This window comes from Nesoenas mayeri (assembly GCF_963082525.1).
Source record: "Nesoenas mayeri genome assembly, chromosome: 18".
In the NCBI taxonomy this organism is placed as follows: domain Eukaryota; kingdom Metazoa; phylum Chordata; class Aves; order Columbiformes; family Columbidae; genus Nesoenas; species Nesoenas mayeri.
Genome location: NC_137566.1, coordinates 5,471,247 through 5,496,012, shown reverse-complemented (window position 1 = coordinate 5,496,012; position 24,766 = coordinate 5,471,247). Strand labels below are relative to the sequence as shown.

The 24,766-nt window shown below is 47.6% G+C and overlaps 1 protein-coding gene across 1 annotated transcript in view; it reads right to left on the bottom strand.

Annotated features, from left to right (window-relative positions):
- Positions 1 to 605: 605 nt before the first annotated feature.
- PAPPA (pappalysin 1) overlaps positions 606 to 24,766 on the bottom strand; it is a gene marked incomplete at its 3' end in the record, with an annotated part of 174,517 nt that continues 150,356 nt past the window's right edge. The window contains exons 19-22 of the mRNA XM_080356158.1: positions 23,375 to 23,484; positions 16,475 to 16,546; positions 12,766 to 12,864; positions 606 to 713 (exon numbers count right to left, since the gene is read on the bottom strand). Coding sequence (XP_080212284.1) covers positions 606 to 713; positions 12,766 to 12,864; positions 16,475 to 16,546; positions 23,375 to 23,484 — 389 coding nt within the window. The remainder of the gene's footprint in view (positions 714 to 12,765; positions 12,865 to 16,474; positions 16,547 to 23,374; positions 23,485 to 24,766) is intronic.

Sequence of the window (24,766 nt, the reverse complement as noted above, 5' to 3'; positions counted from 1 at the left end):
AGCAGATACATCCCACGTCTCGTGCTGGCTGGGCGTCTGACAAGTCACTTGCCAAGAGGCACAGCCCTGTGGAGATCCCACCCCAACCTCAGTGCCCCGAGCATGCAATACCTTGGCATTCAGCATCAGAAAAGGCTCAGCTTGGAGTCCTCCAAGAGCACAGCCTCTTCCATGAACGGTCTGAGTTGTGAGTGCTGGAGAGGGGAAAGTGTTTTTGCGTTGATCTCTCACTCTTTCTCTCTTTCTCTACTTATTTCTATAAATATGTATACATAAATAGCTTGTTTCTCGCCTTGAATCTAGATATGAACTGTTCAAATTAGGTGGGCATAACATGCTGTTTTGATACATGAAAGTCTTCTCGACTTGACTCTTGGTTGTTTGTTTCTTGTCATCACTATTTAAGATATAGTTAATACATAAACCCCTACTTTGAGTTCTCCTTGGACAAAAATTAAAGGCAGACTGGTTGAATTCTAAGGGTCCCTGGTGCAGAAATGCCATCCAGTTGAGCAGCTAAATGTTAAAAACGATACCAAAAGGGATGTGGTGTCTCTCCTAGCCTGCCTTGAGCAGTGTGGTACTCCATTCCACGTCGCTCGGCATTACCCAAGACTGAAGCCACGGAGGTCCTTCTGATTGTGCTCTTGGGCATTGGGGTCCCGGCAAGCACACTCTCCTTGTAGGTCACAGGACATAGGGAAGGGAGTAACCTGGGAAGGAAACAAAAGACACAAAGATGTGAAGGACAGAATGCACCTACGGTACCGTGAACAAACAAGACCTCTGCAGTGGTATCTTCAGAGATCAGCTGCAGCTTTCACCTGTGGTTTGTTTTGTTTTTCTGTGCTGGTGGTGCACTGAGGCCTCGGGTGAGCTACCTGTCCATGAGAGGCTGTAAAAAGTGTAAAGAAGAGCCTGTTCAACTCATGCAGTCACTGGTCAGCAGATACTCCCTTCACATCAGGCACATGAACATAGCCATTCATGCATTTAACTACAAGAAAGACGGGGACAGACTTTTTAGCAGGGCCTGTTACAACAGAACAAGGGTGTTGGTTTTAAAATGAAAGAGGGGAGGTTCAGGCTGGACACGAGGAAGAAATTTTTGATGCTGAGGGTGGTGAGAGCCTGGCCCAGGTTGGCCAGAGAGGTGGTGGATGAACCATCCCTGGAGACATCCCAGGCCAGGCTGGACGGGGCTCTGAGCAACCTGAGCTGGTGAAGATGTCCCTGCTCATGGCAGGGGGGGCACTGGGGGAGCTGGGAAGGTCCCTTCCAACCCGAACTGTTCTGTGATTCTATGAATGTTCTTGGTTTCAGTTCCTCAGGGCAGGAACTGAACCAAACACTCCCCAGCAGATCAGTGAAGCTCCAATACAGCAGAGAGACTTTTCTAGATACCTGTTGTATTAAAGGTCAAGAGATGCAGCTAATGGGCACAGAGGAACAGCAAAGGAATGCAAGTGAGAGACTGCTATGTGCCTGATCTGTCATCTGTACACGATCTCTCTGGAGAAGGGTGGGAAGGAGCTAAAACAATAGCCTGCAGTGCCTGGCTAGCAGAATTTGATTTTGGCCTATTGCATCATAGTATTTACATAAAGAAAAGGGGGTGGCAATGGAACAGTGTCTCACTTGCCCTGAAGTGAATTCCAAATAATTTCTCCCATCTGCACAGGCTGAGAAAATGACATCATTCCCCTCCTTTACCCTCCTTCCAAGACAGAGCCACAACCTGTTCAAACGTTCCCGGCAAGGGCTGCACGCGCGCGCTCCGTCTGCTTCCCTTGGCTTCGCTGCCACATTTTTGCTCTCTTTCATAAGCACTTTTCTGGAGGCTATGAAGCCCAGGTCTGCCTGTTCCCTGCATATAATCTAGGAATGCGGACCAAGCGCTGTGCGTGAACACATAGCTGCCATTTCCACGTCAACCTTCCATACGTGTCCCTGCGTGTCCATCTCCAGCGTGCCTTTCTCCTGACGCACGCAAGAGCGGGATACAGGGCTGTGGATCTTCATTTCACAATGGGGGAGCCTAAGGCAGGGACATGCTGACAAAGTCATTAAACAGCCAATGCTCAAAACCAAATCAGAGTTTAGAGAGCCTCCTCCTCTTGCTCTTGACTTCATTCCCAGAAGACATGACCCTCCAGGTAGAATAGGGTGGTGACTCTTCATCAAGCCATGGCCTTAGTGACTTACAAGCTAAATAACCAACTACTGAATAATCTGACTCTACAAATGTGCAAATCTCAAGGTTGCAAAGAGAAGAGAAAGTCCAAAAAGTTAAAAGCAAATGAATTCAAATAATTGGAAACTAAAGAAGTTCATAAACTGCAGAAAACAATAGGAGCTTAGGGGTCACTTGATCCAACAGAAGCCAGCCAGAGCAGGACTGTCTCATATCACACTGTTATGAATATTCTTAGACAGGAAAGCAGAGAAGTCTGCAAACAATGGGGTTTGGGGAGGAGGCTTAGGAAGGATTGTTTAATGACTGAATTAAAACACTGGAAAGGAAAAAAGAGAAGCTTTTTTTTTTAAAAAAAAGAGACATTTTTGTTAATTGTAGAAGAAAACATTTTGGTTTAGACTATATGCTATAGTTCAGGTTTGACCTTTCCCTCCAAGACATACAAATAAAAAAGATTATTTCAGAGCAAAAGTTATATCTGGGAATAAAAACTTATTTCAGTTAGAAAATGCTCAAACAAAACATCTAAATATGTCTGGAGTTTTCACCTATTTTTATTTTTTATCCTGAATCATTCAGTTCAATCTGGATTTGGCAATGATTTTGACTTAAAAAATCCTTCCTGTCGTACAACAAAGCTACTGGTTGGAGGCAAGACCTGGGAACCTGATGCTTTCATTTGTCTTGATCAAGCTTTTCCCTCTTCCTGGCTGAATTCGTTGTGTTCGTCTGTAACAGTCTAACAAAGGCAATTATGTGGCCTCTGCGTTCAAAGGAGAGACAGGCTCACAGAGAAGGTGGACACACATTTTGCATGGAACCCAGGACAACCACAGACCCAACTCAGGCATTTCAGTAAAGTGACATCCTGCTGCGCTTCGCCTCTGCTGCTGTCCCTGCACCAGTGGGGCAGTGAAACGTGGTGCAGGCAACAAGATCCCCCAAATTCTGCCATTTCACTTAGAGGAACACCAGAGCCAAGAGTGAAAGCTCAGCACAACTGTGTATCCAAACCACCAGCTCACGTTCTCTTAACCTACCCCGTGGGCTGTGCTGAAATAGAATCATAGAATCACAGAATCATTTTGGTTGGAAAAGACCCTCAAGACCATTGAGTCCAACTGTTATCTCACCCCTCGCACTGCCTCATATCCCTGAGAACCTCATCTCCATCTGTCCAACCCCTCCAGGGACGGTGACTCCAGCACTGGCATGGGCAGCCTGTTCCAATGCCCCACAGCCCTTTGGGGAAGAAATTGTTCCCAATATCCAATCTAAATAGCAGCCTTAGAAACCCCAACTGGCATGAGTTTGATGTTGCCGTGAAGCTATCTACATTTTCATTCCCTCTACTCCTATTTCTGCTTCTGAGTACCCCGCTTCGCTTTCTTACCAATCACCATGTGTACTCAGCACCGGAGCAACCAAAGAGACTGGATTGCTATGAGATTGCAGCCAGTTTCTGGAAAGAGGGGGCCACTAGAGAAGAAATAAAAGAAATCTCTTGCCTTGTGTTGTCCCCTAGAAACCCTCCGCTCTCCTAACAGCGGTCATGGACAGAAGAGCAGGAGCTTTCTCTCTGGGCCAGTTTCATGGCTCAGCAGCAGTCACAGCAGTGGGGAGCCCGAGTATAAGAGGGTTTCTTCCTGATCAGATTAGCCTTATTCACTTTATGTCCCTTACAGAGTTTTTTTTTTTAAATGCAATTTGATTTTTACAGTGCTATTGTCCAGATGATAGATGAATTGTTTTGTCTTACGGCAGTGAGCTCCAGAGATCAGTTTTCTATTATGTGAAAAGGCAGCTATGGGTAATGAGCCCAGCCACAGTCATACGACACAAGACAAAACCCTCCAAACACTTAGCAGTAATACAGGGTTTCGACTTTAAACAACATCTGCAAGAAATACATATTTGAGTTCCCCTAGGACTTGATTTCCACAGGTATTTAGGGAATAAAACATGCACACAGCATCTAGTAGGATTGTCACAAGGAACCAACTCAGAGAAACCATAAAACCCCTTTAGAAGAAGGACTGTCTGCTGCCCTGGGTTGGTGTAGTCATAGCTCTGGAGTACAGGGGCATGAATAAAGCTGCTGGATGTGCTAGAAATAATAGATGCTGAACCTTTTTCTGAATGATAGCCCATTTAGGTGTGGAGCCCAGATATACATACTCAAAGATTAACTGCTGCTTTTCTTTTTAAATAGGTCTGTGAAAGCCCAGCTCATTAACAGGATATATGACCTGTATTGAAATTTCCAGATATACCCATTTTAAAGACAGTGTTAAAGAATGGGCTCTTCTTCCTTCTACTTGCCAAGTCCTGCATTTCACCTACATCTATCTCCCCTTGCAGAAAACCTGGTTAATATCTATGAGGGAAGAGAGAAAAAAGTAAAAATTAAGCCTGGGGCCTGGCTTGGTCATTTGATGAAGTAATGCAGGGTATGGTCTCCTCTGACTAAATCAAATAGGTTGAAAAAGGCACAACTGAAGAACACAGCTCTGCATGCCTACACACCCACCCAAACACACATATCCTGGAGCTGATCTAGAACTGAGTCACAGCATGGGTCACACCTGAACCACACTGGACCATGGACCTATCTATCTTCAAGAGAAAAGGGACAGAACCTAAGCCACATTCCTCACCCCAGGAGCATGGACTGTACAACACACCTTGCTCTGAACCTAAAGGAGCAATTGCAGCAGGTGTAGGCTTATGTGCCAGGCAGGAGGCTAGAACCAACATCTGGGGTGTAACCACAGGAGATCTGAGACACCTCCACCCTGACCAACTCACCACCCATGCGGCACAGTGTGTGAATCCATACTTCCCAAGTAACAAGGACAAGAGGAAATGGCCTCAAGTTGCATCAGGCAAGGTTTAGATTGGATATTGGGAATAAGTTCTTCCTGGAAAGGGTTGTCAGGCATTGGAATAGGCTGCCCAGGGCAGTGGTGGAGTCACCATCCCTGGAGGGGTTGAACAGACACAGAGATGAGGTTCTTAGGGACATGGTTTAATACCAGTGTTAACAGTTTGACACGATGATCTTAAAGGTCTTTTCCAACCAAAATGATTCTATGATTCTATTCTCCACAAAGGTATGGGAGCCCTAAGCATCCTCTCCCATGCCAGGTGATGAGACTTTGGATAAAACCCAAGCTCCCTCTTGGAAACAGGGTGGCATCTGTCCTTGATGCCATGATCCCGACTATGGGAACAAAGACAACAATACAACAGCCGGGTGCAGAATTAGGATCCAGGTCATGAAATGAATGAGAGGTCACAAATCCTCGCTACATGGCACCTATCTAAAGAGGCTGGTGACATCCCAAGACAGATCCCTGCTGAGAAAGGCCAGTCTACAGGGAACCGGCAGGAATGTTGACAGGAGAAATCCCAGACAGGTACAGGGAAGGATGGGAAACAGTTCGGCAAAGGGTTGGAGCTCATCCCTCGCACAGGCTCGTATCAGGTTGACCCGGTCGTACCTCCCACCCAGCACACGTGGGGCTGGTTCACAGCAGCACCAGCACAGGCAGGACCAGACCCAGGGAAGTGCTCGGGTTGGAGGCAGGGGGAAGCAGAGGAAGAGGGCTGCAAGGTGCTGGGAAACAGCCTGTTGTTAGAGCTCAGCCCTCAAGTGTTTGCGAAATCTCCCAGACAAGCCTCGCTGGAAATCTGAAGGCCCCACTGCACACAGAGGCCCCACAGGCGAGCACGGCGTGTCCAGATAAGACTGGCAGCCCATGGTGAGTGTCGCAGCCCTGCGCCTCCCCAGACCCTCGTGGCTCAAACAACGGGGAGTATTCTGTTCCCTGACAAGGCCCTTGTGGGACAAAAATGCATCTTGTAAGAGTCTTCTCAGTGGTTTTCAGCATTTAGGTCACCAGGGCTGTTTTGAGATAAGGGAACAAGAGCGAGCCCCTTTTGACTCCGGTGGCTGGTATGCAGGTTCACACCTAGGGCACGGCTCTGGAGGGCCTGGGAAAGGCAAAGATGAAGGTTGCAGGAAACCTCCTTTTCATACAACATATAACAGTTTTAAAGGCTTGAATTTTTGCTAGCTGCCTCGCATAAGCTGGGCTTTTCCCTCACTGAAGCCAGCAAGCCTGGTGTAACAAGACGTGAGCTCAGCTGAACCCACCAGATGCTCCTCTCTCTCCGTTGGGTATAAATCGGGAGCAGCCTCACCAGAATGGGTGGAAGCGGGATGGCCCAAAGCCAGCGGGGATCCCCGGGAAAGCCCAGCCCGCGCAGATCCCCGCGTCCCCCGCTGCGGGGAACGGGGGAGCCCCTTTGCCAAACCACACAGAGCTCAGTCGCTCAGCAATCAGCTGCACTTCCTACCCTCGTGCTACTGATTGTGCAAACATGAATGTAATTAGTCTAAATAATCACCAAAGATTTAATAGGAGCCAGACCACCCAGAGGCCAAATAGCTGGCGGTGGAGCAGGGAAGGTTTGTTCGCTGTTTTTTGTAACACTTGCTAATGAAGTGAGGTCGGATAGCAAAGCAAACACCCTCCACCAGCACGTCCCCTGGGAACGCCGTATGTTGTGGGAAGCCCCACGTCTCTGAAGCCAAGAACGTTCTCTCAGGATAGGCAACATGTGCTACTACCATCACTGCTTTTAATTTAACCCTGCCTGGAAACCTCCCTGAACGATTACGAAACCAAGCTCTGAGCCCCAAAATAAGCTTCTGTCCCAACCAACCATGACTGAAAATGCTCCTCACATGACTGCGACCAGCAGCTCATGGGTGAGTTCACCCACACACCTGGGTGACCCATCGCACTTGGAGCCCGCAGTAGCGCTCAGCAACATGAAGCAACACTCTACATTGCGTCCGTCTGTCCTTCCTTCCTCCCTGCTCGCCCACCATTCATTATATCTAGCCAGCTAATTACAGAGATGACAAACACACCCAGTTGGGGACGTTCAAGTTGTTGGGAGCATCATGGCAGGAACATCAGTTCTTCTGGAGAAGCAGAAACTTCCTCAGCCAGGGGAGTCACTTAGACTGGTAATTGTATGAACTGCCTCAAAACCACGTTCTGCCAATGGAGCAAGACCTGAGATTCCCTAACACAGGTCTGTGCTGCAGTTAAGAGAGCTGGGAGAAGGCAGTTATTTCTCCAAAATGCTGAGAAGTGGTTACTTCAGTTTTCTTAGGGGTAGGAGTCCAGCAGACCCCCCTTCCCCGGGAGACAGGGAGTCTTTGGAAATCCCTGCTGGAGCCAGGATTAGCCCCTCAGTTCAAAGCTCCTTTCTTTAGGCCTTGAATTCTCGGCCATAAAGTCTCTGAAGAGGTTTTGATAACTTACCTATCTTATAGATAAGCAAAGCTTTGGATGAATCCCACACAGTCCTGTATCTACTGCAAGTCCTCATTTGTTTTCCGCCGAGGCACTTGCTGGTTTTCCTCTCCAAGGTGTTGGACAGAAATGTCAAGAGGCTGAAGGGGCGGCATTTGAGATGGGAATTTTTGCCCGGACTGTTTTTCTTTTTCTTTCCTAAGTGCTATGGGGCAAAGTCATTGAGGGAAAACCCAAGTGATAACTGAATGAGACAGGTTTTTCTCACGGGAGCAGTAGCTTTACTCCTTATGTGATGAAAAGGAAAGGCAGAGAGGAAAGACAGAGGAAAGTTTGCCCTTTCAAATTATGAAGTTAGGAGAATTTTAAAACAGTAAATTCTGTGTATGTAAATTTGCAGGGATTGGGCTGCAGGATCTTCACCTAAGCAAACCTGCGATCTGGGCCCGGAACAAAGTACATAAGCAGAGCCTAAAGAGAGACACTTCTGATTTCTCCAAGGCCTTTCTAGGCAGCCTTGTCCAGGTAAAACTTGTGAAAGGGAAGGGGAAGAGAAAAAGAAGTGAAGAGCAGTGACTTGAAAGAAGATTTCCTGAAGTGAATCAGAAAGAAACAGCCAGAGCCTCCGTCCCTGCAATGCCACACACTCTAGGAGTTCCTTGCAGGCGGCCCAGACACAGCCAGTTATGCCCAGGTTATTTATTTTTCTCACTTTAGCAGTGTCATGTATTTAATATTGTTTAAAAAATAGTGTCTTCTTTTATCTGTGGCAGGATACAAAGCATTAAGCAACTTCCTAGAGCAGCCAGGCAGAAGGGAGCTGGCGACCTGTGCTGGGTCAGGAGGGGAGGAAGATTAAAAGGAGATGGGATTTTGCTTTGTCCTTCACGGAAGACTTTATCCCCTCCAGATACACAACAGAAGCTTTCTCTCCCTTGGAGGTTGGCCGGCAATGGTCTTCCTGTCTCTCAAAGCTGCTCCTGGGTCATGCACAGGGCGAGCAGTGAGCAGTGCAGCCCCGTCCTCTGCCCCAGCCCCGGCTCCCCCTGCAACCCTCTGCTGTGACATCGGGCACCCCAGGACCTGTGTCCTTCCTTCCTTGGGTGGCACCGTCCCTGCGCCAGCCCTGGCTTCTCGCCCGCTGCGGGGCCACGCTGCTCAATTAGCGCACAACAAATAATTAAGCTGATGAATGTCTCTTTTTTCCCGCTTGCTGACTGCAGTTGCCTCAAATTTATGCCCAGAATATGACTGAATTTATTCGCTGCCATTTGTAGCATTCAAAAGAGGTCTTTAATGATTTCTTTTAAGCTCTCTAGCCTGATTGTGAATAGTGCAGGGCAAATACTCATTATTTCCTATCTAAGCAGCAGTGCTGATTAGTCGGCGGTTGGTCAGATAAGTCACACCGCTCTGTTCCCCCCTCTCTGCAGAAATGCACAAGGTCATTTGCTGCTAATGCTCAAATGCAAAGGGAAAAAACATCGCCTAAGCGAATGCTGCGGTGGAATTCTCTTATGCATTTTCAGGGCAACAAAACAGGAGTGTGCAAAATCTCATGTTAAGTAAGAGGGCTCAGAATTAGGGTGAATATGGATTGAACAGTTTTGCTTTCAGGCAGCCTCATTCACAGCATTGTGTGTAGCTGGAAGTGCTTTTGGGAGGGTAGTGGGATTGCACTGAAACTAAAGTCTTGACAGTTTGTGGACATTAAAGATCTTAAGCCAGCTCTTACTCGACTGTTAACTCCTGAATCTTCACATGATGCAATGTTAATCTTCAGCCTTTTCCTAAAATAACGTGTGGAGTTGCTATGTTCTGTTAAATGTGAACCATGTGTCACTTCAGCAATGGCTGCAACAGTGAAAAGATGATAAATCTAAAGCTTGTAAAATGTCCTGTGACATTTTGGGAGAAAAACAGGTGTTGCATAAATGTTAGACATTTATGGGTAAACTTGCAGGGGCTTTAAAAGACTGACACTTCTGCCACATAGTATGTAACCCTGAAAGAAAAGGAGCACAGCACTCTCTTTCATGTGTCTTGCTCTTTCTACAACCCTATGAAAATACAACCTCATCTGGTATTGGAATTAACAGAGCTGGACTCGCCCCTCCCTACGTCTCCTCCAGGTTTCTGGCTTTTACACCCAATGTGTATTTTAAAACTGTGCCTTTTTAAGTAGGTGGCAAACTGTGCTGGAAGGATTTGGTATGCGGAGTATTTTTATTCAGCTCCCTTTTCTCTCACCTTTCATTGTTTTTCCCTTTGGAATATCTCCTGTAACGCTCCACTCATAAACCTCTTCAAAGGCAGGGCTGTATTTGAACAGCCTGCCCTGAAATCTGGTCCCAGTCAAAGGCTTCAGACGGGAAAATAACTCACCGAGCCGAGACCCGCGGCCCCACGGCTGCAGCCGCAGGTGCCGGCGGCCGCTCTGCAGGCAGAGCCACCTCTTTGGTTTTGACGCCATGGCCCCACTGGCTGGGTTATTATTCCCCCTTTTACCCTATAAGTGTAATAAAGCAGGGCTTAGCATCTTGCTTTTGGCATGGAAGGCCCAAGGAGAAGGTGGTTTTCTCACTCCTCCCGCGTGCCTTGTTCAGCTCCTGGGATGTTGTTGGTGTTTTGGGAGAGAGGAGAAGATTTTGGAAGCAGGATGCGTGCTGAGGAAATGATGGGCTCTGTGGTTCAGCCCTCAAACCATGCGATCTCTAGGATGGAGGTTTCTACAGTACAAACTAGAGCAAGTGTAATTCCCCTGGTCACTAAGGTACAGCTCCCAATGAAGTCAGTAAAAGCAGACTTATGTCCAAAAAGCTACAAGACCTCCCTTTCCATAGGGGAAAGGCATCAGACGTGTGACCAGCTGCCTGTCTCTGAGCCACTTGCCCTTTGCACTGGGCAGTTTTAGCACAGAAACCAGTAACCAACTGGGCTACAAAACTCTTTTCCCCTCTTGGGTGGCCGCTTCATTTCTGGGTGGCAGTGAAGCAGCAGATACTCGCCTGGTGGCTAAGCGCTCATGACTCCGTGCAGATCCCACTCTGTCTCAACTCCCTGCCCAGCAATAAATTCTGCTCCCAAACCTTAATCCTACCCCTCTCCCCCTTCATTCAACACTCACATCCCTTGTGTTTCAGTCCTGTCCCCACCCCAGCAATGCGTTGTGCCCTTAGCTCCTGTCTTGATGGGGCTGGTTTGGGTCGGTCCCCTCCCAGCCACCTCACTTCCATTCCTCTGGCATCTCTTGGGATCTTTCATCCCTTGCTCTCAAGCCTGGAGGAGTGAGATAAAGTTTACCAGGCAGGCTGTTGGAGGAGGAGAAGACCTACACCATGCTGAGCTACTGGGTACTACCAGCTCTGCCCTCGCAGCAGAAGCTAATGAGCAAACTATGCCCGCCCTTGGACTGCTCCTCAGTGGAAAAACAGCCAGAGATAGGAATCTCTTCTTGGAGACGACACTGAAGATGAGCTGCAGCCTGTCACCCAGCTTGTCTCTGCGGTAGCTTCTCAGCAAGGAGCCCCATACAGGCGCTCCATGCCCTGCTCCACCTTTGGGGAACAGAGAAGCTCACCTGCCTGCACTTCCCTCCCCACAGGTGGCTGGCAGGGACACTTGCAAAAGAAATACAGCAATACCAGGGGAAATCTGTCCAAAAAAGCACATTTAGGAAAACTACCTCTTCCCTCAGCTCTTCCCCAGTGGAGAAATGAACTCCTTCCACCTGCCAAGACACATCCACTTCCTTTCCCCAGTGTTCCCAGTTGAGCCAGAGACAATTCGCAGCACTGTACTGGGAGGAGATCTTCGGCTGAACCAAGGAAAAGATGCCTCCAGCCAAAGCTGTCTCAGAAGGGCTGTTCCCTGCAGAGAGCTGCTCAGTCCCTTGGCTGTGGCAGAGAGGACCTTCATTCTCACGTGGGTGAAATGGAAAATGTCTTATGCTGAGCCTAAGCTCCCTCAAGTTTTGTTATTTATTAACGTGTATCAGATACTTAACATAGCTGGATTTCCATTCTCATCTACACTCACATCTTGAAGATAAAGTAAAAATCTCACATGGCAGAGGCTAAAATTTTCTTTCCTTTTTTTGGGAAACAAGTTCAAAATCTATCCTGGTTAGAAACACACGAGGTGTTGCACTGCTTCAAACCACAAGCTCCATCGCCTCAGTCACTGACTCTAACAAAGCCAGAAATGAGTGTTAAAGCAGCATAAAAGCAGGGAGATGTGTGGAGGGATCCTTCCCTGGGCACAAGCATTGACATGGTTTAGATGTTCTGCATCCAGATCGCAATGTTTAACAGCCACTAACAGAGATAACCTCCACAAACATGCCTATTTTCTTTTTGACTGCAAATATATTTTTGTTCCTAATAATACTCTGTGGCAATGCATCCTATCATTCCAACGCACATTGTGTGAAAAAGCACTTTCTTTCACTTGTTTGAATCCTACTTCCCGGTAATTACCATTTCACCCCCTCACTGCTGTGTGATAAGAAACAGTAGATTTTATTTTCCCCAACATTCTCCCTGCATTAAATAATGCTTTTATAAATCTCTGCCACTAACTATGCCCATTGTCTCTTTTGCAAGATTTGCAGATCCTGGTCTCTGTGCAGAAGACATTTCACATCTCTGCCCAGCCCCACTCCCCTCTCTGTCCCGCTCCATCCTTTTGGAGATGAGATGGCCAGTGAGCCATACACACGTGGGTAAACACGGATCCAAGTACAGACCTACAACAACACTTCCCTTTTGCTCTCTGTTATTTTCTTAATGACCCCTAACCTTTGGTTTCCCTTTGGATCACTGAGGGTGGACACCAGGACAGGCAAATACCCCCTTCTCAGTGTTTGTGTGTGAAGGTCTCCTGAGCTGCAGGTGCAGCTTTTCTGATGAACATGCCCCAGGGTTTTGGAGGGAGCCAGCCTTTGCCTATAGACAACCCAGGGTTTATTTACGATAAGAATGAATGAATGCCTCACACCACTTTATGTAAGAACCTGCCTTGCACAGGTATAAGCCAGGTTATGATGGGAAACGCATCAAGAGAGAACTTCAAAATGACCCAACAAGAACACAGTGCCTCTGGTGAACTGGTGCTTGGACTGAGGCCCTATTGAGACCTTGGACCACTCCGATTCCAGCAAAAATAGAATTTTTCCAGGCCCAAAGCAGCACTCACCAAGTAACTCCCAGTGCAAAGAGGAAAGGGCATCCTTACCTTTTTGGTCTTGACTGTTGAGGCACAGCAGTCCCCACCATCATAGTTGCAGAAGGCTCGGTTGTTGATCGAGTCACAGTAGTTGTCCCCCATGAAAGGCTGAAAAAGGCAAAAGCAGAAGACAACTGAGAACATGGACAAAGATAAAACATGTAACAATATGTCAGAAGAAAAACACAAAGACTTGAAGAAGCCATATAGTTTGTTACATTACCAACTGCCCTGAAATGCAAGAGATAATTATTCCCCTCTCCTTTCAAAGCAGACAGAAAAAAAAGGACATTAGATGGAATGAAAATGAGCCCTTGTTGGCTTTTCACATCCCACATAAGATGATGCTTCAGGAATATTAATCTGAGTAAGCCCAGAGACGGCATCAAGGCATCTAAAATTGTGGCACCTTTTGATAATTTTAAGCTAACCTTCCAAAACTATGTGGGATAAGAAGGAGTTATGTATAGCAGCAAAACTGGCTTGCTTTTAATAGCTGTACTTTTCACCACAGCTCTCTTGACTATGCAACAAGTGCCAGTATTGAGGGCACAAAACATATCACAAAGAGAAATGGAAGGGGTCTGAGCTCCGCACAGGGACCGTGTGCTCTTGTTCTCCGACCAGCAATGGCTACATGTGACCTTGGCCATGACACTTAATCTCCCTCTGCTCCACATCTCAGAGCTGGATAACAGCAATTATTCAGAAAAGTCAGAATAAAGGATGCCCTGCAGAGAGCACAGTCATATCCCTGTAACACTTGTTACATGTACAAGCTTATGGGGCCATTCCCATTTTATCTGCTCTTTGGAAAATTAATTAATCCTGCAGTGAGAAAAACAAACCAGGACCTTTCCTACAAGGAGGCATCATTGCAGAGTGGGTAGAGAAGCTCGTGGAGGTTTCCTGGGAGGATTTTGTAGCATCTGAAGTACCAGAGTTTCCCTGATGACAGGTACCCGAGGAACCAGCCATGAGATCTTGCCCTGCTCTCCCAAAGCACAGCCATGGCCATGCTCATCAGTATTGAAATGGATCCCATGGAGTGGTGCAGACACCGGCTTGCACTGCTGATGTTTTGCCAATTTAGATATTTCTATGATGGTCTAGGAAATCCAGGCAACGATGGCAATATCATTCCAGAGCAGGATTTCCAGGAGGTGACTGTCTCACCGTGCGTCACTTGTTTAGCTACACGCAAATACTACAAATGCTGATAAGGAAATCAGAGTTAGAGGGTGAGGCTCCTATCCCTGTAAACTGTCTTAATGCCATTGACTTCCACAGAGATTGACCTATTTTATACAGGCAAAGACTTTGACATGCAAATGCCCTTTCAATTTAATTAATATGCTAAGAGTTAAAAGAGAATTATTTATACGTAGACAGAGAGAGATATTTTTATGCCAACCTGGTCATACTGAAAAACGTGAACTTTGCCAAACCTCCCAGGAAATTTTGTAGACTTCTCCACATTTCCCTTGCATTGTCTGGCTGTGCCTGCTTGTCAAGAAAGACTTGTCTTTAATTTTCCATGCCTATGCCTGTACCCTACACCTATGAAGACTGGAAAATCTGTAAAACAAACTCATGGAAGAATTTGCCTTTTACTTGTACTGCTATGCATTCTTCTCCTCTTTGGAGAAGACAACTAGGACAAATTACATGTGTTCTGATTTGGTACTGAAGTTCTTATTTGGGAGACCTTGGAGGCTTGGCTGTGGAGGTGAGGTCTCCATAGCTCTTCATGCATACCTTAGTGCTCCTATATTTTTGAAGGACCATATAGGTAGTCCAGGGGGACCAGTTTTCTACTGAAACACCTAAATTAGCTGCTGAGAAGTAGGGGGTTGATTCATAAACCTCTATTCCTGCCACTAGGGAGCGACAAAAAATCACATTGCAGCAGCAGTCTGGATTACCACTGTGATCGCCAAGAGGAAAACAATGCCCCACTCTCAGCTTTCTGTTCAGGGAACCCTTCCTGATGCTATGGCTATTAATATATGAGGGATGGTATCAGCTTAATGGCCCAGTATTATTGACCTACTGACTTATTAGTCCCTGTTTCTGTAGTCGCGAAAAAAGGCTTAGTGAAGATGGCATTTCTTCTGAAATCTTAAGACCAGGGAACAAGCTCTGGCTCAGTTCATGGATCCTGGAAGCATCATGCTCTGAAAGTGATGCTAAAGGCCATTATCAATTGTCTGGGCAAAGCCTTCCAAGATGATAGATTGCAATGCAGTGACACCGCTGAGTGAATGATGAAAAGGAGAAAGTTCCTGTTGATGCCGAGGGGTCTGGCAATTAACAATGATGGAAGCGAAGAAAATGCTGAGAAAAAGCATGTCGGGAATAATGGCTTCTCGTAAATTATGACCTCATGGCAAAGTTTGCTTCAGTAACAACTGTCCTCAAACAGCAGGAGAATGGACACCCAATGGTGCATCAGCACCTGAATGGCATTTCTTAATGGTCACGGGATGTGATTTTAGCTCTCTTTGGAGAATAGGGGCGCCCAGCCAGCCTGCATGAATGCAACGTGTGAGATGGCTTCTGACATTCAAAGCACTGACAGCAGAATGCTTTTCATTTAGGGAACAACTAGACAGAAACTACCACATTGTTGGAGAGTTATTACCCTCTTGGGCCCAACATTTGTATGCGAAGGAAACCTGTCTTTCACTTCAAGACAAATCACATCGCGCAGCAATGCGGTCTAGAGTTTCGTGTCAGATTTAGGAATTCTGTGCCATATTCTGCCACTTCAGGCAAATAACTTCAATGCACTTGTAAAATTGAGTTACTGGGTGCTGAGAGCACAGTGAGTGCTGCAGAAAGTCAAGAGATGGGGGGTCAAGACACAACTTTTCCACTGCCCATCCATGTAACCACATCAGCCATTTATCTCTCTGCCTGTGAGCTACCCTATGGCTAAAAGACGCATGAAGCTTCCCAGCCCTACAGAGGTACCACAGAGATTGACTTCTTGACATGGGTGAGATGCTCAAGGACCTGCATGAGCACCATGATCCAGGGAGAGGTGCTCCAGTCCTGTTTAACCACTGGAAGCATCGTAAGACTTCTCAGGTTTTTCAAAGACTGTTGCCAGTGGAAACATGATAATTGTGGGGGTTTTTTCAAATAATACAAAAGACTTAAAAAATCTATCACAGCTGAAATGTAGCTGCATTTTTCTGATTTTTTTTTTCTGGTGCAGACAGAGGTGGACAGTGGAGCAATGTGTGATTTGCTCACTGTCCAGCTGTGCTGTCCACCCAGTGGCATCATTTCTGCCTCTGGCTTTCCTGAACCTTACCTGCACACACCAATGCCCAAAGCCCGGCTGACCTTGGAAAGAATTAGTCCTGTGCTAAGAAGTTTAAATCAAGAGAAAACAAATGAAGGTTTTTGCAGCTTCCCAGAAATTCCCAGATTCTGGGAAATTCTGACAGTCTATCAATATTGTTGAGCTACTTGATCGTTTAAAACTCCTTTGAGAGTCACCCACCCGTCAGTCCATGAAAACCACCGATTTCACCATTGATTGTCAGACCCGATGGAGACCAGCAGAGTCAGTTTGATAGCATAGCCAGGACAAAAGCCTGTTTGCTTCACTTGAAAAACAGCATTTGCAGCCCACGTAACTGCAGTGACTGTTACCATCACATTTAGGAGAGAAAGCACAGACCACCTGAGCTAAGGTAAAGCTCACCTCGCAGCCTTTGACACAATGAATCAGGGAAGGATGAGGGTACCACTTGAGTCCTGCTGTGCAGACAATGCTCTGGAGAGAAGAAGGGAAAAAGAACAGGTTAAGACAAAGAAATCAGTGTACAGAAAGTCAGTGTGCTGGCTCCTATGACTCTCCTGTACTTAACCAATGAAGTTCAGTTCCTAACACCTCTTGTGTTCTCAGGACCTGGCTGTCCTCCAGGTATTTACAAGAAGTGTTGGACTTGACACTTGCAATAACAGAACATTTGAGATTAAAATAATATTTAAGGTTCTCCTAAAATGTCATGTCCAATATTTCACTCATGGTGGGGGAACATGGCAGGGAAAAGCAAAGGCACAGGTCCACTGTCTTGCTCTTAAGTAGCAGGGGGACATTTTGGGAATTTCTTTGGTGCTGCAAAACATTCCTGTCTTTCACTACCCATCATACCGGTGCTTCTTGAAGATGGTAACAGCTAAAGGTGGACATTCAGATAATTTTTTGCACCATCTTAGATAAAAGTACCTCCCACCACACACCTCCAGAATAACCCCCAGATAGGACAGCATCATCTGCTACATTTTATGAGCTTTATAATAATTTCTGTACCAACTCTGTTCACAGATTTTCTCCAAGAAAAATGTTGGAGTGTCTAAATTTGGGTAAAAATGATGACCAGGCTACCCAATGATGACACACCCAAGACAGCCACTGTTTGCCTGTAGACACGGAAACTTTAAGAGTGCATGAAAAGTTCAGCCAGTCAACAGAGATGGTGATTCAGTACCATGGAGGTCTAGGAGACAGGACTGCCATCCTTTCACCAGGACGTTCATTTTGGGTTATTGTCCATGGATGGAACACTACAATGAACAGTTGGGCAAGACAAACACGTAGGGACTCACCCCAAGACAGGGGTCGGGGTTGGATGGAGGCCTGGGGAAGGAAAAGATTAACATTTGGGAAGACCCAACAAGCGAGCCATCCCTTCCCCTGTTTATTTGAGGGCTAATTTAATTCATCTGCAGAGGAACCTCAGCATGTTTTTACAGTTTCTGTCATTTGAGGCTTACCTGGTGTGTGCTAGAAAAAGGACTTTTATACTATCTGACTTGGGCTGTTTATCTTTCCGATGCTCTCGGATTTTCCACTATTAGTCAAGCCCGGCTTGCCCCACCTGCCTCGCAACAGGGCCCGTCTGTATGAGCTGAGCAGCGGTCGGGCGAGGGGGGGACGTTGTTTATTCCCCGGGAGGGAGGCTGCAAGGTGCGGGGGCCCTGCGGTGTCAGACGCTCCCCCAGCGCGCTCTTGACAGACAGCTGGAGATTTCCAGGCTGTTGCCTGCCACAAATGCTGAGATTCTCTCTCTTTTTTTTTCCCCCTCTTCTGTTTATTGCACTTCAGAGGAAAAAGAAAGGGAATTTTTCTGGGTTTCAAAATAAACAAGGCCAGTCAATAGAGCGGGAGGGGGGAGAGTAAAAGAAGCAGTTCAAGAGCATTTGAACCCAAGAACTAAACCCAAGTAGAAAAACTTAGGCATTTGTTTCCCATATCCAAGGCCAGCCAGACAATAAGTAGAAGTGCACTTCCAAAGAGCACATCGAACATTCCCCTGGTAAGAAGCATCAATATTTACAAAACCTCTCAATACGTGTGAATGTACGTGAGCACAAGGAGTGAACAACAGAAGCTGAATAGCCCTGAAACCAGGAGGTTTCCCAGTGAGAACAATCCCTCGCAGAAGATGCACTGACTACTTTCCTGATCCTCCCAGCGTTAAAAACCCACCACCCTCCCTTAGAGGAACAGACAGAAGGTGAAGTGTCTGTTAGGTCAGGGCTCTCCTTGGAGCTCTCACTCAAGATTGTCCTCAGTTCCAAGGGTTGCAGAGCCTTGGGCTCGACAGCCTCCAGAGCAAGGGAGTGCAGCCCCAGGCCACTCTCCACAGGGTAGAAAAGACGGTTGACCTTGTGCTAGATTAGTCACTGGGTCAGTGGGACATTCACATTGCTCTTGAGTGGCACCTGCACATCAGTGAGCATAGAACAGAAGGTGAACTTGTAGAATCACAGAACAGTTTGGGTGGAAGGGCCCTTCCCAGCTCCCCCAGTGCCCGCCCTGCCATGAGCAGGGACATCTTCACCAGCTCAGGTTGCTCAGAGCCCCGTCCAGCCTGGCCTGGGATGTCTCCAGGGATGGTTCATCACCACCTCTCTGGCCGACCTGGACCAGGCTCTCACCACCCTCAGGGACAACAATTCCTTCCTCATGTCCAGCCTGAATGTCCCCTCCAACTCACAAGGCCATCAAAGGATGCAGTAAGAGGTGGATGGAAGTACCACATCCAACATGTGCCAGGGGATAAAGCCCATCTGGCTGCTGCCTCTGCGAGCCCCATCCCTTCCTTGTGTCACCACGTGCTCCAAGCCACTGTGGTGACATATGCCGCCCTCGTGGCCCCGGCTCCCTTCATGCATCGGCTTCTGCAGCACAGCTGCCCTCCCGCCTGGCCGCGCTGCGCAGCCGCGTGTATTGACTTTGGTCCTGTCCCCATCCCAGAAATGCCATCCAGCCACATCTGCAGTTTGGTGGCTGCGACTCCATCTGCTGCGAAGGGAGAGGAAGCCGGGATGCGCTCCCACAGTAGGTAACAAAGAGCCAAGAAAGCAAATCAAGCTGTCATTTTCTCCTTGTGAGGGAAGACCTAATGCCTTCAGTCACGGCGTTTCCCTCCCGTGGTGGGACTAACACAATGATGTCAACTATTTGCGGGCTGCAGAGGGGATTAGGTTTCCCCAGGAGAGGCCAGTGCAGAAGTCTTCTCCACCTTAGATGGGTCAAGTGTCCCCCAGGGCTAAAGCCCAGAGACTGGCATCTACTGGTCTCAGCCAACTCTCTCCTCAGGCACTAAATGAACATGACAATTAACCGTGGGCTTAATGTGGTGGTGGTGAAAGGATCAGGTCCTGCTGCCAAGGGAGGGGAGACCTGGCACTTGGTGGCTGTTTCTTCCTGTAGCTACAGACGGGGTGGAAACTCTTGCCTTCCCGGGTGCTGAGCTGCCACACTGCAATGAGTCACTTCGTCACTCTGTGACTCAGTTTCCCCACCTGCAAAATGAGCCCAACACTCACAGAAAGGGGAGAGGAGAAGGAAGGAGGAAAACTGCAAAGCTTGAAGGAATGGAGGAGTATTTAAGAATTTTCATTACTGACTTCTCGTCAACCAAATATCCCAGGGCTTGTGGTGCACATGGGAAAACACGTTGCCAGCAGCAGGGCAGTGCAGAAGGGCCATGCCCACGCTCAGCTGGGCATACCCACATTTTCAAGGCTGTCCCAGGCATGCATCTACTTGCACAGTGTTTGCCCCGATCCTGCTCAGCACAAAGGCAAGGACCCAAACACAGACAACCTAAGAAATGAGGTGTCTGCCCTGTTTCCCTGCAGTCAATGGGAAATAGCTGTCAAGGTGTCAATCTGAGATATTCCCCTTTTTCCTCTCCGCTGCCTGCATAGTCTTGGCAGCTCTATCTATAGGTGTCTTCCACAGCTCGCTGCCCCCCGCACACGCACAGTAAATGGGAAATGGTGGGCAGAGCGGTGGCTGCTCTGAACACAGCTCCCTGCAGGACAACAGGCACATGGAACAGTCCAGGTGATTTTTTTTCTGATTTGGAAGACAAACTTGGAACTTGCACTGATTTCGGCAAACTGTCTCAGACCCAACAAAGCAACTCAGCCTCAAGCAATGCTGAAACATGCAGTAATATTTAGGCATTTTCTGAAATGAAATATTTGTTCTTGTTCCTTTGCGAGAACATCTAATTTTTTTTTTTTTTTTCATTTTCGCTAAGCAAAAGGTTTAAAACAATCCTTGGAAATTAAATGCTAAGTTATGTTCAAACTAATATGTTTTTTTTTTCCTCCAATTTTTTGGCTCACCAAAAATCACAACAACAACAGAGTCACTTTGATTAAGAGAAAACATTTTTTTTTTTCTTTTAATTTGACAGAACTTCCAGCGAACCGAAAAATCAAGTGATTTGCACAGCTCTAAACAAATCCCAGAGGAGGGACGTTTCCCTCTTCCCACTTTCCTTCCATAACAGCTGTTGCTTGAGCAGCCACACACGATATCTCCCTGTGTTTTCTCTGTGCCTGTTCTCTCAAAGGTAAGCTCTCCAGACCAGCCCTGCCTGTATCCGCTGCTCACACTGCCCTCATTTGTGCATTGCCTGTGCCTGAAATTAAGTAACTACAAGTGTTTCCTTTGCGTCACTCGAGTACTCCGAGATCCACGAAGACTTGCCGTGTAAATGCAACCAGCTGCTCGCTTTACTCGTTTGGCACAACAGCAAGCTGTCAGTGGTCGTAAATAGAGACAGAGATTATTAATGATATATAGAATGCATTGCCACGGGGACCTTCCCCTAAGGCATCCCAGTCCTGTCTCTCCAGGGTCTCCCCGGTGCCACCAGTAGCATTTCCCCCAGTGGCACCCCTGTGGGTGACATCCCCTCCTCTGGAGAGTTGAATAAGATGGATGTTTTATACCTATCGAAAAAAGAAGATCCCCTCCAGCAAGTCTCAGCATCATCCCGCTCATCTCCTAACGGCTCCATCTCCCAACACAAGTTATCAAGACCAAATCTCATGCTCTAGTCACAAAATGTTTGTGAGGTCAAACTTGTACCTGCTAACAGCCTAAAGCTCTTGCAAGATCCTCACCGGCAGGGCAAAAAAGATCTTATTTACCACTGTACTCTTGGAAGCCATTTATCCTCCATCCCTCATCTCCCCCTTCACTACTCTGTGTTTTCCCTGCTGCCTAATGAGCCCTCCAGAGACCTGCAGGTATAAAACTCGTTACAGCTCCCTCTGCGTACCCGCATCAATAAACGAAGGAGCACAGCAGAGAACAGGAGGGAAGCTGTCACTTTATTTCACCATGAATTACAAAACCACTTTAAAGTCTAGCACTCGGGAAAGGGCCAGTGAGAAATAGCCCCTAAAACAGAGATAGGGCTTTTCTTTATGTTTTGTGCCAGAAACGTGGCAAAGCCTAGGCTTAGGCAATGGGATAATCTCGGTGTCCAGAGTGAATGGGAAGCCGGGAAGGACACTGCAAGCTTGTCATATTCTGAAGACTTAGGTTCCCCATCCCTTTCCCAGACTTATTCTATTGCTTCATGCAGAACAGGGAAATATAAAGCAGCAGAGACTTTTGGAGCAGCTCGCTATCCACAGGCAAGGCCAGATTTCAAAAATGCCAAACCTTGGGCATATATTTAGGCACATAGAGAAGCAAATAAGACTGTCAAAGCTGCTCAGGACATGCTGGGGCTGTGTTGGCTGTCTGGTCACCTCCTAAATCCAACTCCAGTGTGTAACACAGGGGCTACTGCAAAGCCAGGGCCAAGTATGTAAAAGTTGACAGCGTTTGCACAAGCACCATCAGCAACCTGCGCCCTGGTGACACGTGAAGTGCCAGCAGCTCCCGACGTGCACTTGAGCACGTCCAGATAAACTTCCACAACCTCAGAAATCTCGCATAGGCACCAGTGCCTGTTTACACACATTTCTAGGCAGGAGGGCATATTCGTGTAGATGGCATGAGGGTTTTCAGGAAAGAGGTAGATGAGTGTGTCTGCCACTGGTATCCAAGACAGAGAATCACAGAATCATTTTGGTTGGAAAAGACACTCAAGATCATCGAGTCCAGCCGTTAAACTACTCCTGGCACTGCCTCATGTCCCTGAGAACCTCATCTCTGTATCTGTTCAACCCCTCCAGGGATGGTGACTCCAGCACTGCCCTGGGCAGCCTGTTCCAATGCCCCACAGCCCTTTGGGGAAGAAATTGTTCCCCAAATCCAACCTCAACCTCCCCTGGCGCAACTTGAGGCCATTTCCTCTGCTCCTGGTGCTTGTTCCTGGGGAGCAGAGCCTGACCCCCCCTGGCTCCAAGCTCCTTTCAGGCAGTTCAGAGATCAGAAGGTCTCCTCTCAGCTCCTGTTCTCCAGCTGAACCCCCCAGGTCCCTCAGCCGCTCCCATCACACTTGTGCTCCAGCCTGTTCCCTTCTCTCCACTCACTCCAGCACCTCAAGGGCTTGATTGTCATGAGGGCCCCAAAACTGACCCCAGGATTCAAGCTGCCACCTCAGCAGTGCCTCGTCCAGGTGTGAAAACAAATAGCAATTCACCCCAAGTGGGATCTGTGTGCAGGGCTGTGCGTGTGTCCAAGGCAGTGGACACAGCACGTCCCCCTCAGCACAGACCCGTGATGCTGGTGTGTGCTCAGGGTGCACAGGACGGGGTTCTGTGAGCGGGTACCTGCTGGAAGAAGCAGCGGTGACCTCTGGAAAGGGCTGTGCTGAGCAGGCATCTCTCGCATGCGGGTGAACGGGTTGGAGGAGGACTCAGCCAGCTCTGCTGGCTCGGGAAATGAAATACCTTCTGTATCAGCTGCTTTTGTCATCCAAAAGCAGTGCAGAAAATTCCAGCCCTGCCACCCAAAGAATGCAAAACACTGAACAGGAGGAAGCGAATAAAACCTGGCCAGTGCCCTTTCTCTCATTGTTCATCACATTTTCCTGTGTAATTAATTGTGTTTCCAGATCAGGTTCCAGGTGGATCTGAGCACAATGATTTGGGACCTTTACCTTGAACTAACTTTCACCGGGAAACCACAGAAAGAAAGCAACCTGGAGACAAAACCACCGCATTACCAGAACAACACACAAAGACACAACAGAAATCAGGAATTGTTTTCTAAAGGGCAGAAGACTTTTCCCCGGGTATTCCCCTCACAGAATGATCCACAGGTAAGGCTGTTTACTCGCTGCACATAACCACGCAACAAGCGATATAGTTAGTAAAACCGTCAGGCACTGACCTTCACTCTTTGAGGGTTCATCCAGTGCTGGATGTCTTGCACGGTCTCGTTGACATGCAGGAGGATGGGCTCGTGGCTGTGGTCCAGGCAGGAGGTGGTACACTCCGCACCTGCACAGAACACGGAGAGAACAAAGACAGAGGATAAAGCAAGCAGCTCTGGACCCTTCCAGCATCCTTCCAGCTGAAGGGCAGGGTTAGGGCTCGTTGAACTAAACTGCAATTAGCAGTCAGCCATAACTATCACTTATCTTCTAGCCACACGTGAAATGCTGAGTACAACCCTATATCTCAGCAGGAGACTGTGGGGGTGGTGGATATTCCAGGGCCTTTTGGTATGGGCTGCATATCTAAGTATTTCTCCGGCTATTAACTCCAAGAAGGGGGTTAGGTTTTGCACTTTCTGGTCATCAAGAAAATGTGAAGGTTTTTCCATTTCAACTGCTCTTTCAAGCAATGGGTTGATGAACCAGAGGCTGCTGAACTCATCTCACCTATGACATGACAAAACCCGATCATTTGATCTGTCAGATTTAAAGACCTTCAATAATAATCTTTCAGAGGGTGACCAAGCCTAATGATATTGCAGATGAGCTAGCACCTACGTCCCATAGTCAATAAGAAGTACGCAGAGAGGTAATGATGGCTTTGTTCACACATAAACCTGCTTTTTCTCTGATTAACTGTCATGCCCAGTGGGAATCCTGTCCTTTCTTTATTAAAACATGCTGCGATACTCTGCAGCAATATCCCAGAGCCCTGTGGTGACACAACCGTAAGCCCTAGTGTGTTGGACCGTTACCATTTCCCCCCTGGAAAATCACTCTCGAATGGCACAGCTGCTGCAAACATGTCATTAGGATTTCTGCACTCCAATCAGTGCTGGGGGAGGAATTAATCTCCGCACTGGTTTGGAGAGCTGAACCTTTGGCTCAACACACACGTCGGCCTGGAAGAGCAGATTAGGTGTCTGAGGAATTACTGAAGGTGTGTGGGATTCATGGTGACCACGACTGGATGCTATTATTTTCCCCACCTGCTTTTGCCTTCTCATGTTCTCCCATATGATGGGAGCAGAGCAGAACCGGGCTGTTGAGCCAGCAAGAAGGGGGATTTGTTTTGCGCTCTCACTGCACATGGTAGCAGCTCCATGGACCCACTGGATGAGGCTCAGTGACACCAGCCCCATTGTGAGTAAGTGGCAGAAGAGCACCTTCTGGAAGGACATTGATCATGGTTCCAAAACGACAAAGAAGATAAGACAAGAAAACCCCAACAACCTGATCCCAAAAGGTGGTGCTGGGCCAGCCTAACAAAGTCTGTGGTATGTCTCCATCTGCTGAGGATAAGAGCCAACGGCTGCTGTGCCCTCACCAAGCTCTTCCTCTCTCTC